Here is a 17175-nt window from a genome sequence, read left to right as displayed (position 1 = left end):
ATAGCTTATCTGCCTGCAAAGAAATTTTATGTCAGAGTCAGGAATCTGGTGACTTGCTATTCCTGAACTTCAAACATGAGTGACAGTGAGGATGAGAGCATGGCTTTGGAACAAAGCTCTCAACAGGTTTCTTAGATAATTATTATAAGCATCTGCTTGTGCTCAGCCTCTTGAGACTTTCAGCAGTAATGTGAAGAGAAAGTCGCCTGCTTCTTCAGAACCATGGTTTGTTATTAAAATAATATGTCCATTGCTGAGGGCAGACAGACATATAAACTCTGCTCCCTGGCCATGATTCATGCCTGCCACAACTGACTCTTCCTATTTAGGTCTGGGAGGTCTTTTGATACTTAACCTACTATCAAATCAGTATTATTTTCTTAAAGATTAATATTAAACTCCCTTGATCTCAAAGTAACATTTCAAAGTACTACATATTTTTTAAAAATTGTGAACCATCTGCTTTCTGTATCAAAATAGTAAAATTAAGTGGCTCTAATTGTACAAAGTATCAAGGGCCGACACTGGATTCTTATGAAGCCAGAAGGACATTTTTTTAAAGTAGCTTCAGAGTATAAAGATATGAAAGAGTAATGTAGTTAAACAGTGATTCTCATCTTTAAGGATTTACTAGGGACAATTTTCAGGGTGATGGACAAAATGAAGGAAACCTTGGTGGCAATTTGAACCTCACCCTTACTGCCTGTTCCCCCCCACCCCAGCACTTAAAATAAAAGAAAAATCAAGCCACAAAACCTAAGAAGTTGGGGAGAGCACAAAGCACAGCTGAGAGTGACAACTGATTGCAGCAACAAAGAAAGACGGACTCCTTCATCTAGTTAATTATAGCTTGTCCCATGTAACTGTGCCCATGCTCTAGGGGTGTGCACATGTGAGTGGGTGTGCATGCACTGCTGAATTGCTCTGTTAAGGCAGGCAGCCTCAAGTATTTCCCTTTTAATGATGCTGTCAGATGATTAGCCCAAAAGCTCTTAATGAATGGGTAGAGAGACTGCCAGGCAGCAGCAGCAGCCCAGCAATCCCCAGGCACAGGCCTGCTCACAGAGGAGCCTTTCCTGGGTACTGGGCTCCATGACCCATTCAAACAATAACAGGCCCAGTTGCAACGTATGTCTGAGGCAGGGTGTCGTGCCCTCTGGTCTAGAATATGCATGCAAATCCTTTACAGCAGAACTGAAGAAAGAAATCATGCAAACCAGGAATTCTTCCAAAAATAAAATGTTATCTACTATAGAGAAGAGTACTCTGATGAATGATGGACTCTGTTGTTTACACCTGCTTTCCTAACTTGCTAAAAATTGTAATTCCTTAAGAAACAGGCTTTTTTTCTCCTTTGAGCCTCCTACCCCAGCTCCATCAGCAGTTCCCTTTTCTAGTTAGGGAGAAGAGCTGACAAGTCCCTCATCTCTCATGTGGTCCTTCTTAAAACAGGTGTCTTGAGGTTTTCTAAAACCCAAAGACCAAGGAAGATTCCCTAAGAGTGCCAAAAAGACAGCATTCCAGCAGGGCCAAAGGATGGAACTCAGAGGAAGAAGCAAAACCCTTGTCTTGAGAGACGAGAAGAATGGATGAAGAGGAAAAATCATTCTGAGGCCTAGTTTAGACCTTTTACCTGCTAGACAGGTCAGCTTTGCCAAGAGGATGACCTGATTCCTTGGCTGCTGGCATACATGGTGTCTGTTTTTTCTAACTGGGCAAAGCAGTAGCACAGGCTGGGGAGCAGTCATTTTTGCTTGATTCAACCATGATATGCACAACAGCCAAGGGGCTTCTTGCAGGCCCCAGCAGTGAGGCCAGCCGGGAGTGTAGTTTTGTTATTGTAGCCGGAGGCCCACTTCCAATCCAATTACACACAACAGCTGTGCTAGCTCCTCTTTTCCATCCCCTTTGCTTCCTCTGCTGTGCAACCCAGGAGAGGTTTTGTCATTATTGGGGGCAGTGAGTTCAGGGTGAGTGGCACCTACTTTGAGTGATCAAAGGAATAAGAACATGAGGTAGAAACCAAGGAGGAAGTAATTTACCCCAACATTTATGGGCAGAAATAGCAATCAAACCATGCTATCCATCTCCTTTCTCCCATGGCAGAAACAGTGTTCTGACATTGCACATGGCATATTCAAAGAAGTATTCACATAGAGAAGGCTACAAACATGGTAGTGTTTGAAAGCATGAAAATAAACATGCAAACATTCACAGAGATGGCCATGTGCACAAGAGAAAGCAAGACAGCAAGATGTGCAGATAGCAAGACCTGAGGGTGAATGCATTTTATGGCTGACCCATAAGAAGATGTGTATCACTGCAAATCAGGGCACCTGATCTGATGCACAAGTTGGTGCCCAAGTTGGGAAAAGAAAAACTCTTAGGCATGGAAAAGAATTCTTCAGCTTGGAAAAGATATCTCTGTCAATATATGAGATGAAGATAAAATTCCAAATAAAACAGAGCAGGTAAACAGCAGGTGAAATATTTTTTTTCCTATGTGTCAGAACACAAGGAGTAGTAGGAGAATGAAATTCTCAAGTAACAGGTATAAAAGCAAGTGAAAGGAAGTACTTTCCACACTTGAATGATTAAACAATGGGACTTGTTACCACAGGGTACTGTGGAGTTAAAAAATATAAGTGGATGAAGAAAAACAGACTGGACATGTCCAGAGAAAATACATCCATCAATGCCTGTACAATACCACAACACAGATGCAGCATCTGGCCAGAAAGTTTAAAACCACAAAGGACAAGACCAATGCTAACGTAGTTTCTTAAAGCTTCTTCCAAAGCATCTACTTTCATAAAAGCACATTTCTGGGCTAGATGAATTCTTGATTTGACCCCAGTGATCACTACTGCCATACTGTTGCAAATGGATGTGCACAGAGCTGAAAAGCATTCACGTTTCAGTGGAAGAGGATCTGATTTGGGGACAGTGCCTGTGCAAAGAGCATGCAAGAATGAAAACAATGGTGGCACCTATGAAGAAGAACATAAACCTGTACAGTACTGAAGATACAGCATGGGTGGATTCTTAGTCTGACCCAGTACCTTCTGCAAATAAGAAACTTCAGATTGGCTGAAACACAATTCATACATTTTCATGCCCAAAAAGCGGAGTTCAGCTTCAAGGAAGCAGAAGCCAGCATACAGGTACTGCTTAAATGACCCTATGACATGGAGTTAGGGAGACAGACTGAAACAGCAGCCTTGAGATGAAGAAGGGAAAGAAGCATTAAAAGATGGACTTTGAAAGATTAAAGACCTGGATCAAAAAAGCACTAATACTCTTGTGTCTTCAAGGATCTCGATATCCTTTTGAAGGAGTTGTTCAGGCAAACAAGGACTAATTTTTCCTCAGGGCCCCAGTTAATTAGGTTATTTCTACTGGGTTGTGTCCATTTAGTTACATGTAAATTCTAATCAGCAGTAAAATCATAACAGCAAAATACCCAGAACTTCATCTCTTAGCCTCCTGCCCTTGAACAACTCTTTCCCACAAAGGGGGTAGAGCGAGGCATGAACATGAAAAGCACTATTTAAACTTCGACACACCCCCCATGTATCAACACCAGTCACCATAATAACAAGGACCCATGCTTAGTTCTTTTTCCTGCATATATTCTTTCACTAAAAAAAAATGAAGTGAGAAAGGAGCATATCACTTGCTCCCTGATCTACTAATCTTTTCCTAACAATTTGTCTTTCAGAACCCAGACCACTGGCAAAGAGTAGGAGGTGCAAAGAAAGGGGCAGATATTGTGCAGAGGTGACAGAAGCATCCATTCTGGACTGTGCTACACACCACTCCCCAGCCAAGGCATTTAACCTCTGTAATAAGGCTCTTAACCTCCATTATGTTCAGCCCAAGATCTCTAAGCATGCTGTGAAGATGAGGTGAGGCTGTAGCTATAACCCCAAAGGGAAAACTCAAGTACTGAAAGGAGAAGTTATTTCTCTTCTACATGACACAGTGAGTCAGTGATCCAGATGAGTACAGACAGCAACAGTCCCACTTCCAGGGCCATGCTCTAAATACTTGACTTTGCTGCTTACAATGTGGTGGTGTTATTTTGTGACTAGGAACATAAGATTTGCAGTGCAGCTAGGCTAACATCTGACAAACTCCCTTCCTTTGTGAAATAAGACAGATGGGGTCTTCAGCTGGCTCTTTAAAGGAGTGTAGTACACCAGTCCCTCTTGCCAGAGTACCTCTTCTTCACAAGCAGAGATCTTGCAGCCAGGGAACACTCATACTACACATTTCTGTTTACTGTGAACAAGACCAACTTCTTTGCACTTTGCAGCAACTGTACTCAGAGCAGAGCCCTGTGGTCCCCACTGCTGCCAGCCCCAGCCTATTCACAGCTACCTTCTCTTACTGGAGAATTTGTTCTAACCAGTCTATTCAACAATAAAAAATACTCAGTTAATAAATGGGCTCTTTACAGCCCTTTTGCTGCCTGTGGGTAAATAGTTACCAGTAGCTCATAAAATTCCTAATTTGTCTTGCAAACAGAAGATGGTTAAAGTATCCATTTTGACAGGGGCTCAGGGCTCTGTCCTCTCAATACAGATAGCTGAATGGCCAAATAGGAAGAAAGCCTCTACACAGCCAGGCATAGGGGAAGTGCACACTCAAACCCTGTCGGTGGTCCACACCGCTGCTCAGTCATAGAGCAATGCCAGTGTCCTGCCCAGGGGGGGCTGAGCAGAGGGATTAGACTGCCTAGGAGTAAAGAGTTACAGAGCCCAATAATGAGGTATGGGTAATTTTCAGACTGACAACATACAGATGAGTGTGAGAGCACATGGAAAAGCACATTCACATGTGACTAGAAACTCACATGAGAAAGCACAGAGCAGTCCTGAGAAAAAGAACACATGTGTATGAGTGATGGGGAGAACAAAAAATTCACGTCCAAGCATACAAATCATGATAAGAAGGGGGCAGTGGGGCAGAAGAGCCCATTCAGAGAGCAGAAGGATGGACCACTCCAGGGTGCCCACAGTAACAGCAGCATGGTCCTGTCCTGGTTGTACCACATCTTCTTGGGTCCCTAAGAGTGATGCTGTTGTCCCCTGCACGCTGTGCAGGCCTTGGAGATGGCCCTGATGTTGTTCAAGGCAACACTTGTTTGCGGCATAATATCATGAGTCCTACTGGCAGAGAACAGCAAGGACATGCCTCCCCAATTCAACCATCCTTTTCTGCCATGCACACCAACAGCTTCAGGACATGGTGGAGAGACTTGTGACCCCAAGTACTTGGTGCATGTCCCATCACATCCTGCTAAGATGAGAGGAGACAGGAGTTCCTGGACACCTTAGACTCAGGCAGAGAAGGTACATGTTCAGCCCTGTGGGTCACCGAAAAGATTCACTGTTACAGTTCACAGAATCTCTCTTTCCAAGACATGCCAAGTAACATTTGCTATTTGGCCATTGCCATCCCCATTGTTGCCAGCTGAGATGCACACAGAATGTAAAGGACCTCAGCAGAACAAAAAGGAGGCTGATGAGAGAAGCCAAAAGGCTAAATATGCAGGGAAATTACCCGAGCAGCTGGCCCTCACTGCATCTCTCTGAAGTGTTTCACAAAATCTGATTATCCAAGTGTAGAAAAGAAGCAAATTGAACAGAGGACTCGTTCCAGGTCCAGGTCGGGTTTAGCAAAAGTTATGTGGAAAGCTGAGAAGGAAAAGAGCCTTGACTCTGCCATCATCTCACTCCAGCCAGGGCAATGCCAGCTGCTTCCCTAGGCTCTCATTTCCATTTCACATAATGATAAACCAGGTGGAGCTGCCTGAGCGTGAGGTAAAAATTAGTTTCTTAAGCTTCAGTGGCAACAGGATGTGGACCACAGCATAAGATAGTCTAGTTTAATTAACCCTTGTAGCTCAAGTTGGTGGATTCAGATCCTTCCGGCAATGAGAGAGCAATCTGGGGAGGGAGGTTTGGAGTTCTCTGTGGTAAAATACTTCCTTGTGGAAAAACTCCCCAAATAAACAAGCAAATAAAACACACGGTTTTTTTCCTTTTATATGAATAATTTTGCCCCATCAGGGATTAAAGTTTTGATACCTAAATAAGATCACACATTCACATTCAACCAGAAGATATTCACTGCTTTTTACAAACCTAAAATAAAAAAACCCTCCTCTGTTAGTGGAAATGAAAGGCAATAGGTTATCAGTGGGACTAGCAAATGGAGTAGACAGCAGTAGGAGAAAGAAAATGACTGAACTAGATTTGTATGGCAGACTACATACAGATGTATCAGAAATAAATTGTATATAATACAATGTCCAATGTCAGGTAATTAGCAATACAAGCAACCATTTATATTGTAACTTTCATTCCTAAAACATCCCTTTAACTGACCAACACAATGTAACCTCTGAAGAGGGAAGTCTGTGACCTTTGCTACTATGAAGCCCTCCTTTTAGCAAAGACTTTGCAATCCAGACCCTGTGATGTTCAGTATGAAGATTTGTTCTGTACACTCTCAGGAAGCAGGTTGAGATTTATGCTCCTGGTAACTGCCCACCAACCCTCCTTAAAGAGCAGCCTTTCATCTCAGCACAAGCAACACTTACCTGGAATATGATTGACATCTGTTGAGGTGTTTTCATGGCAAGCAGAAGGGAGAAAAGGAAAAGAGAGAGAGAGAAGAGAAAAAAAGCCATTAGAGATGCACACAGCAACTCAACATCCTTGCATGGAAATCAATTTCATGCAAAACCAGAAGTAATTAGGTTTGTTTGAAGGCCACCCATCTGCAGCCAAGCACCCGGCCATGCAAGGGAGGAGGCATTTGCTCCCTCTCCACTGTGCATGTAAAAGTGAATCCACCATCATATCTGTCCGGAGAGAGAGTTCCTGGAATCAGATAGAACCAAGCCACGTCAGTTCCTGTAAGAATATTGGTTAAAATATTCTACTGTTTTTCACACAAATGCAAAAGAGACAAACAAAAAAAACCTGCCTGCAGTAGGTTTCTATTGCACATAAATTCAAGCAAGTTTTCAGAAAAAATAAAGAACCTGCTCCCCTTTTATGAGGGGCCATGTGAATTTATGACCATGTGCAAGACACTCAGCATAGTCCCAAAGTCTAGAAGAGAGCCCATTCCTTTTCATTCCTCCTATCCATCATTCCCAAAACAACATCCTTTATTGCAGACAGCAATAGGGGTGAGGGAGAAGGAGTGTCAGAGGCTTGCTCATCCCACATATTGTCTTTTCACAAGATGTTGAATTCAGACCAAACATCATCCGGTATTTTTTCTCTTTGTGACGTAAGCTGCTTTTCAGAATCAATCACATAAATCCAAGAATAAATTAATCTTTTAAAAAAAGAGAGGAGCAAGACTATGTAAGTGATAGTATCGATCACAGAAAAGGCATATCTTTGAATGTAGTGTGTGTTTTGGGCAGAGCTCACAAATCCCAGAGAATGTAGTTTAAAAAAATGTCTCTCATAACTTTTTTAACATCCCAAGTTTAGTCTTGCTCTGAATAGCTACAGTTATCATAACACCATGAGGGAAGAACCCCTGAAATCTCACGGGATTAGACTGTATCATTACTTTCTTCCCAAGGCAGCCCTCTGAAGAAAAATTAATTTACTTGAAAAAACAGTGGAGCCAGGTTCATAGGTAGCATTCTTCCCTGGAGGTTTGTACCTTGCTCAGGCATTGTTCTGCTACAGGTATCATCTTTCCAGTAAGACTTCAAAGAAATGCATTAACGATTTGGACTACTACAGGTCCCAGACCACTTCTGCCACAAGTACAGGAGCATGACACACTGGGTGCTTTGCCTACACACCAAGGTCTAAGAACATATCTTCCTTCCCCGAATATCCCCTCCAGCTTTCCATCAGTATTTCACCTTCCTGTCCAAATCAGCTGTGCTGCTGTGGAACTGGTGCCACTTGTCTCCCCCAGACGTGCATTTCGTTGGTGAGTGAGTGATTCCTGTGCATGCTGCTTCTTGTTTATCACTTTCTGTTGCTTCTTGTTTATCACTTTGTAATGGCTCCAGAATAATTTGAGAAAAAGTCCCTGTGATACATCACACATATATCAAGCCATCCTTCCCTAAGGAGGTAATAACCCAAATAAAACAATGCACAAAGAGGGGAGGGACTGTTGTATCAACTCAGTTAATTTCCATAGCTTCTACTAAACTTATATGTCAGATCTGATGACTTGTTATTTGTTGCCTTTCCTCTTTTAACAGATAATTGTATGTAAGAACTTGTGTCTTGGCATGCAAGCCTGGAAGGACGCTTAGCACTGAAAGTCTGCCTGAAAAATAATTAATTTTAGGTAGGAAAAAAAAAAACAAGGTGAGGCAGCAATGCATGCACTGAGGATGGAAGGCAAAAGGTGAGAGCAGGAGCAGAAGGAAGGAGCAGACGCTTAAAACACCTCTGCAGAATGTGAGCATGATGCCAAAGAATTTACAAGTCCACAGCTAGGACTTGAGGAAAATCCATGGCAGTCAGAGAATATGAACAGGAATTTCAGAAGAAGAAGAAGGGAACACAGTAAGGTACTTCAAATGTTTCTGATAATCCAGCATCTGCCCCAAAGCCTATTCTAAGCAGGTACGAAACTCTAGACCCATGTTGAACTCAGCCTCCCTGCACGCCTGAAAAAGAAGTGGGGACAGCCGCAGCCCAGGCTACCTTGGGGGCCCAGGAACAGCAGGCAGCCTCACCAGGGTGTCTGTGCTCCCAGAGGAAATCTGTGGGACGTTTAGGGAATAAAAAGGATCAGCAGATAGAAAGGGCAAAGGAAAGAGCTAACCAAGGGTGAGCAAGGGATAAACACATTAAGCAACTAAGAGGCAGTGGGCTGTAACTGATACACTGCTTGAAATAATACTTATTTAACTGTGCATGAATTAAACAGGTCATGAAGCTGTTAAAAAGGGGAACAATGAAGTGTTAAGAGCTACACAAGCATACTCTAAAATGTAGTTTATCAATGGCAAGTAACAGGGAGCAGACAGCAAGGGAATTTCTTTTTTTTTTTTTTAAGTCTCCAACACGATTTCTGCATACACCAGTTGCATTAGAAAAGGCACTGTTTGCATGTCTGCGACACTTTTGCAGTATTTACCTATGTGGCAGCCCAGGTCATTAGTGTTACTTCCCATACGAAATACAAAGGGAGTTTCTTGTATTGCAGACACCCCCCCATGTGGTATTTGCTGGCAAATGCTTATTTTCAAATGGTGAAAGTACTTGGGGTTTATTTTAAAACACACATGAGAAAGCACTGCTTTGTGAAAATAAAAATGGCATAGAGCCAGTCAGTCCTCAGAAAAGACCCTACAATATCACCATGGCATACAATTCAAATTGCCATGCAAGTCCTCATGGGAAACCCCACAGCACCTCTGCAGCGTGGTGTGCCACTCACTCCCCTGTGGTGCACAATTAAAACTGGGGTTGCATATATCGACAAAAGGGACCCTTAATAAGGAACCTCTGAGGCAGTACTTTACGGCTGGTGACTCCACAATTAGAAGAAATCTAATGCCTCAAGAAAGGTAGAAGATAGAGAAGGCAAATAGGCAGTGACCAGATTTGGGGAGCTGAGCTGACTCTCCTTCAGACCCTGTCCACTGAGACGTTCTCTCGAATTCTCTTCGTGTTTTTCTGGTCTGTTTTCAAAAGGACTGTTCAAAACATGTTCCCACTCTACTCCTCTTCCATTAGTGCTACCTTCCTTCCCCTAGGGACCTCCTACCTACAGGGACTGAGGAGGTACAGTGTTCGATTACACAGGGAACATGCAGAACCCATGGCTAACAAAAAGCCCAGTGACCATGGGACCTACTGCCGTGCAAATGGAGATTTCTCCACTTTATTCGGCTCAGAGCACTTCAAACACAGAAAGGTCCGCCTCTTAACAAAAGACAAGGAAGAGTTTGTTTTATCCTATACACGAGTCCATTTATTGCTCCTTTGTAAAGGGCTGAGCTGCAAGCGGGTGCTGTTTGCTTTTGTTCTTTGATGCTAATAGCCGGGTTGAAAGAGGGATCAGCAGGGCTGCTGCCTTTGTCTGATGCAGCCCCAGCCATCTGGGTGGGGTGGAAGGGGAAGGAGGAGGATAGAGGGGAGCGGATCGGGAGGAACAAAGCAAACATTATTATAGCTCAGATAATTCCCTTGCCTGTGAGGAAACATCTGCGGTATTTTTAACTCTAATATTTTTAACATGAAGTTTAGCAATAAGGGAAGTCATGAGAGTGTACTTCTTTCTCTCTCCCTCCAACTGGAAGACAAGGACAGCACACACTCTCTGCACACCAGCCCTACCAGTACAAATCACCTTGACCCAAAGAGACCTCCTTTCGTTCCCACCTCCATGGTCCATTCAGTCTTGTTCCCCATTTTGATGGGCTGTGGACACCTGTCTTCCGACAGCTAAACTGAGAGCCACAGGCTGAATTCACCACAAACTAGTTGCCAGGTAGAAGTGTCCTAGGCTAAGTGGAAATAAGCACCTACAAGTATATAGTACTGTCTTGTACTACAAGTCCCTCAAGCTTTCCGGCATCCTCCTCCAGAGGTCCCTGGTTACCCTCTCTCTGAATGCCAGTGTGTGGAGAGCACAGGGGAGCAGGCAGAAACTGGGGAGAGGAGGAGGACAAAAGTTTTAACACTCAGAGACATTTTTTTGTCATAGGAGTCTCATTCCCAGTAAGAGGAGATTCTGCCTTTAGACAGGAAAATGGCCTTATTCTGAAATTACTGACACCTAAAAAAGCTTTTCTAAAGTAGATTTAGCTCTCATTGTGCTGCAAATACAGACAATGGATAATGGGTACAATTTCACTGGCAGAAGCATGACTGATTGGGAACTCTCAGTCACTTACCTTGACTTACTGATATATATGAAAACAGTTCAGAGACCATAGATTGATGTATTTATGGCCACCTGTGAAATGATTCAAAAGATACGTGATGAGCCAGCCTGGACTCCTGCGATGTGGTAGTAAGAGAAACTGGTGACTCAGAACCTGGTGATTTCCTCTTAACTGAGTTCTGATGCAACATTTTAACAATACCATGAAAAGCTGCATTTTGGCTGAGCTGGAAACCACTCAAATCGCAGTAAGCAAAGTCGTCATTAATTTGATACTACACCAAACAAAGTGTTAACTCCAGATGCTGATTTGTCAGTTGGTCCCACTCCACTTAACCTAGTCTAATAAGGAAAAGGTAGACACATCATCCTATTTCACCTCCTCTGTCAAGCTGTTATGGAGCTAGTGCTGTTGGTGAAAACTGTACAGACTCCTCATCTTTCTCCACAGTGGTTCAAAGCCACCTGGAAGGGTTACAGCAACATATAAAGAAATGGCATTTACATTGTATGAATTGCTTCTAACAATTTGCTTGGATAAAGACGGGCTCCGTAATGAGACCAATTTCAAGCATTAGCACATCACTGTAGTGCCCATGCCCAGGAGGAGATAGGCACCTTGAAGATTGTTCTATTTATGGTTAACTAGGTTAAAATCTTAGCTCCATTAAATTCATAAAAGACTTGACAGTTATTTTGACAGTGTCATGATTTCATCTCCATTCCTGGTATCCTTCCACTGATTCCAATGGAATTGCCACAGAAGTAAATTTGACCAATTCTATTTAATTCACTAAACATTTAGGATACTGAAACAAATCCAAGACCACTCGAGCCTATGTCTGTCACTGAGCTGCACACTGGGATCATGAAGAACTCCACAGTACTAGCAGGTGTAGGCCTTATTGTCTCACTCCAGAAGAATAGGACCCTGTAATTTGTGTTAATGGAGTGTTGAACACTTCTGATTTTATTCAGTAGAGACAAGTGGTGACACATACATAAACAAGTTCATTACAATCAATTACATTTCTCTGTGTCCTTTGTCTTACGGGATCTCTTAGGCTTCAGTCTCTCAGGAATAGTACTCACTTGATATGGTGCATAGAATTGCAGACATTTGTGGTACTGTGCCTTTGCACAGCTAATACTTGGGATCCCAAAGCACTTATTAGCTGTGAATATAGGAATCATTCATCCAGTACTGAAATACAGCCAGTTCTGAAGTGAAAGAGACAGATGTTTAACAGCTTTAGGAATGCCATACAGCAGTTTAGCCTGTCAGAGAACAGTAAGAACTACTTAAAGAGGCAGAATGAAACTTGGCTGATTCTACTAAAAGTGCTATATGATTTTAAAGCACTCCTAATTTAAATGAGGTGAAGGGGATTTGATTTCAAATCTTATCTGAATGATTAACAGTGATTTGATGCCTCCAATGCACTTCTTCATACCGTGTGCTTTAATGTTGTGGGCAGCCTGCCCTCTCCACAGAGTCAAATGTGAAGTTGAATGACACGTGCCTGAGTATGTCACCCGCTAAAGTATATGAAGTTTGAGTGGATCCTATATCTACTAAAGAAAACTGATCCTTTACTTCAAGGGACCAAGCTTTCTCCTCTCTGGCAACCAAGATAGTCAGGCAGAGTGTGCGCTATAGCTAGCTGGGGAGACATTTGCAAGCCACTATGGTTTTGCTACAATTTCCTGCCATTTAGAAAAGTGCTGTCATATCAACGTGGTATAGATGGAATAAGTATGCCTGCTGCTTTCAGAAATGAATGCACAGAGTTACTTAGCTCCAGTAAGAGTAAAAAAAACAACAGAAAAAATCTTAGAGAAACAAATTCATAATAATCCCTCTAATTAACTCTGTATCATTACTATTCTTAGATAAAGCTTCTTGCTGACTTCACAGCTTTCAGTGAAAATACCATTCTCTCCTACATATCCCAACAAATATGCTCACGTACATTCCTTGGGGCCCTGGCTACATTGCCGGGGAAAAAGTCAACAGTTGTAGCCAACTACTAGCAAAAATCCAACTGGAATTTAATTACTCAGTGCCCTCCAAAGAATCTGTTCATCTTCACTTTAACTTGCCCAAGCACTCCAGGATGAAGCTTTTTCTATTTCATCCTAGGTGCCTGAGCACTGGAGGAAATAGAGGATTTGCTCCCTGCTATTTTGCACAGCACACCTATACATCTCCATTCAGCCAGTTGTGTTCAGTCTTATGGAGCACAGAAAGAACATAACTGTATAGCTTCTAAAAGGCAGGTGCAAGCAGAAAAAAATCCAAAAAGTGTCCTCCATATTCACCATAGATAGAATGAGAAGAAACTTATGATGCAGAAAGGGAAGTTTTGGTTTAATGTTAGAAAAATTTGGTAGCAACAGGGTAGTGAGGCTCTGGAATAACTTGGCTACTGGGAGCTAGCCATTGGCATTGAAGACTATTAAGAAAAGACTAAAAAATTATTTCTCATTAATTTTTCAGATATACCTGATCTTGTCTTGGAAAGACTAGTTGGCCCTTGAGACCTTTTCCAATCCCATTTTCTATAACTTTATTATTCCAATTCAAAATGCTTTCTCCCCAGACAATCCTGTCAGTAACAGCTGCCAGGCACCACAAGTTGACTTTTGGTAAGAGAGCAGGGCAGACACCAAGACCAAGCCTCTGACAGCAGCCAAACCCATGTACTCAGGGAAGAGTCAGAGAAACTAAGAAAATTCACAGTACCCTTCTTAACATCTTCCAGCAATAATAGGCAGGTAGAGGTTGCATCATGATCAAAATGCTTAACAGTCCTTGATGGACTTTTTCCTCCTTGAATTTGTCTGGTCTCTTCTGGAACTAGAATTAATGTGGTGCGAAACAGTATTTTTGTTTGTTCATCTAAAACCTGCAGCTGAATATATAGCATTGGGTATCCCCTACCTGTCACCTTATAAAATGCTATGAATAAACAGTCTCTATTCGGCATCACCACAGCACTCTTGATTCTAACTATCTAACTCACCTCCTGCTTTAGCCCCTTCTTTTCTAAACTGAAGGGTGCTGGTACATCCTCTGCATATGACAGCCATTCTGTGCCTACAATGAAAAAACATCTAAGTTATCTACAGCAGGACCAGTTTTGAATTTTATCCTTGGGTTAGTTGTACTGGACAATTTGTGTAACTAGTACATTTCAGCCTAAGACTAAACCCATCAGAAACCTATCCTTCCACTGGGGGCATACAGTACTACACAGTCCAGCCAAAAATCCAGTGAGAACAAAGCTATTATTCTTGTCAGAAACACAGGCTGACAAGTTTATGAATAAGAAATTCAAACTGTTTGAACAAATCAGCTTAAGAGCACTCTACCTCTCTGGAGATCCTTGTTCCTCACCAGTGCCTGGTGCAGATCCAGACCCCCTTTTCTCTTTCTGTTTAGCAGTATCACACATGCAGCCCTATAAAGAGCACTCACCCGCCCTAGAATTCACTTGCAACACCTGGGCCAAGAACAAGTTATAGCTCCTGTGAAGGAGTAATAGATACCAGAGGACAAATAAAGCATGTTATAGAAAAGCTTGGACACTCTGATAGTGTGTGCCCGACTTACATACGGTACACAGTCTCCCGCACAAACACTAGGATTTGTCATTCAATGTTCCATGCAAACAACAAAAGCCGCCATACAATTCATCATGTTACATACTAGAAGTGCCAAGGCTTCTTCCACTTAAGTGGCAGCTCACAGAATAAGAGAGGACTAAATGGTTTTCCTGCCTTCAGCTACAATATTTGGAACCACCACTTATAAGCCATTCATATATTAGGAACAGTGGTGGGATTACATAGAAAGTTGTTTTTGCATTTTCACAGGTCATCTTCAGTAGTAAAAAGAGGAAGATGATTTCTATTTCCCCCCCAGCTTGGATGAAACAAGAACCTATGACCTTCTAAAAGCATACATTGCTTATGCTTCTGCCTGTTTTTTCACACTTCTATAACATTACTTAGGAATCTCTGTACCTGATTCCATGCAAACATTTACAGCTGGAAACTCCTATCCTCATCTGGATTTCCCTTCAAGGTGAAAGAGCCTCATGCTTTGCAAAGCTTTTAAAAAACTGCTTGCAAGAGAGTTACATTCCCATGGTCAGCTGCTTCCTCATGTTCTAATTACAGTTGAAAGTAACTTCCCATTACAAGCCAAATTTTCTCTTGACTTTAACAAGGACTAAATCAACTAATGTGACACTTCAGTGGTTGCATCATATCATACCAAGAGATGTTCTTGTAAGCTGGAGGTGACTCACACAACAGATCTTTGAGATACAGGAGACAGTTTCTCTCCAATGACCTTCCTATTTTAATTGATTTAAGCATCAGGAAGGGATAGCAACTGGATGGATCTCCCTAAATGAAATACCCTCCCCGCCAGGAACGCCTTCCCTGGATTCACCAACTTAGCTACTTCTCAGATCTCTCAGATCCAGAAAAGGCAATAAAGCTAAAGCTAGAAGGTTAACAGGACATAAAAATGATAGGGAGCTTGCTGATGATGATGCAGAACAGTGGACTTTCCTGTGCTGACCACCACAAAAATTAACCTCATGTTGACTGGTTTTGTGGCTTACACTAAAGAAAACTAGTCATGTGACCCAGGAAGCTAAAACTAGTTTCATTGCAGGCACTCTGCTATCTGCTCAATCAGGCCTATGGTGTTTCACCTTTGTCTGCATCACCTGCAAGATGTGATACAGAGACTGGAAATCAGGGCATTGCCCACCATATGCTACAGAAAGAAAGTACCTCTCTTCCTGTTAAGCAAGAACCTGCACACATGATGATTTTCAGCTTTGTCTTGTTCTCAGAATGTCACCATGACAGTTACTAAAGGCATTTACTATCCCCAAATCCATTGCAAATTGTGCTGCCTCCATTCCTCTTTTATCCAAAAATGATAGACAGGAATGAACTTTGGGCATATCCCCTGTGACATATACAGCACCGAGGATATTCAATAAATAGTAACACAAAGAACAGAAAAAGGAGTTAACACAAGGAGATTTGGAAAAAAAAGTGATAAGTAAGCAGAGAAAGGGCTCATTAAGCCTATGAAGTGTCCCAAGCTATAATCTATTTGCTGTACCCAGTCTTGGAATTAATAAAACAAATCCCTCGATAAGTCTGACAGAGTTATTAAAGGATGTTAATATTCCCCTCAGAGCAATCTGAAGAAGCAGAGCTGGAACTACAGAATGCTGTGACTAGCCTAGTTAGGCAAGGGTGCTGGGAGAGGAAGGGGGACCCTTCTCCAAACCCACCTGACTCTCACTGTCAGTATTGCTTCCTCATACCCAGCCTGCTCTGGAAATTGTCAGAGGCTGCAGAACAAGGGGGAAACCTGCAAGGAGGAAAACCCCCCATCCCCAGTTCTGCTGACAACCTAATCTTACATGAGGCAGGAAGAGAGAAGCTGCTCCACTGTTTGAGCTCTATGCTATGTGAGCTTCCCTGCTCACAGCAGCCCTAGGTGCCAGGCCACAGCAGCAAGGACATCCCATACTACTGGCCTCAGAGGCCACCACCTGAGCTCTGAAGAAGCAGCAGCTTGTGCAGTCTTGGAAGGCAAGGACCACTCCTTTGCCCAGCTTACACTCCTTTGCACTTACTAGTGCCAACACTCCCTGTGCTGCATCACTGCATCCCAAGACAGAAATGGCACAGTACATCCATTTGCAAGGCACGCAGATGTCCCACAGAAATAGAGAGATGGCATTTTCCACATTAAAAGGGACCTCTAGCAGGCTCCAGCCAGTAGTCCAGATGTTGTCTCTTCAGTATCATGTTACCTCTTTGTTGGAAGGTCTAAGTAGAATTATTAGCATTTCACCACTGAATCCAACTCAGTCAGTGTTACACACCTCCCTAAGATTCCTGAGATTATACATCTCTTTTTGAAAAAAAGTCGGGGGATGGGAAATAAAACTCCCACTTTCTTTCTCAATATTGATTATAGCTAATACAGAATCAAATCTAGGTTTATTACAGGATTCGGATGGAATTAATTTGTAACTCAGTTCTGTATTGGGAGCCTTGCAGAAGACACTGTATTCGAGTCAGTGATCTTAATCAGGCCAAGTCTGCTCTGTTGGGCCTTGTACTTAGGGCCTGAGAAGCTTGTACATTAACAGCAGTAGCCACTGCATGGGAACTTGCTGATGTGCCCTATGCTGGCCTGTGCTGTGTGCTGGTGGGTGTTATCCCAACCCA

General features: G+C 42.6%; 1 protein-coding gene across 1 annotated transcript in view; it reads right to left on the bottom strand.

Annotated features, from left to right (window-relative positions):
- NRXN3 (neurexin 3) overlaps positions 1 to 17175 on the bottom strand; it is a 1027951-nt gene that overhangs the window by 937711 nt on the left and 73065 nt on the right. Inside the window, exon 3 of the mRNA XM_074910039.1 lies at positions 6611 to 6628. Coding sequence (XP_074766140.1) covers positions 6611 to 6628 — 18 coding nt within the window. The remainder of the gene's footprint in view (positions 1 to 6610; positions 6629 to 17175) is intronic.

Source organism: Athene noctua, chromosome 6, assembly GCF_965140245.1.
Source record: "Athene noctua chromosome 6, bAthNoc1.hap1.1, whole genome shotgun sequence".
Taxonomy (NCBI): Eukaryota; Metazoa; Chordata; class Aves; order Strigiformes; family Strigidae; genus Athene; species Athene noctua.
This window is presented reverse-complemented; position numbering and strand designations above follow the sequence as displayed.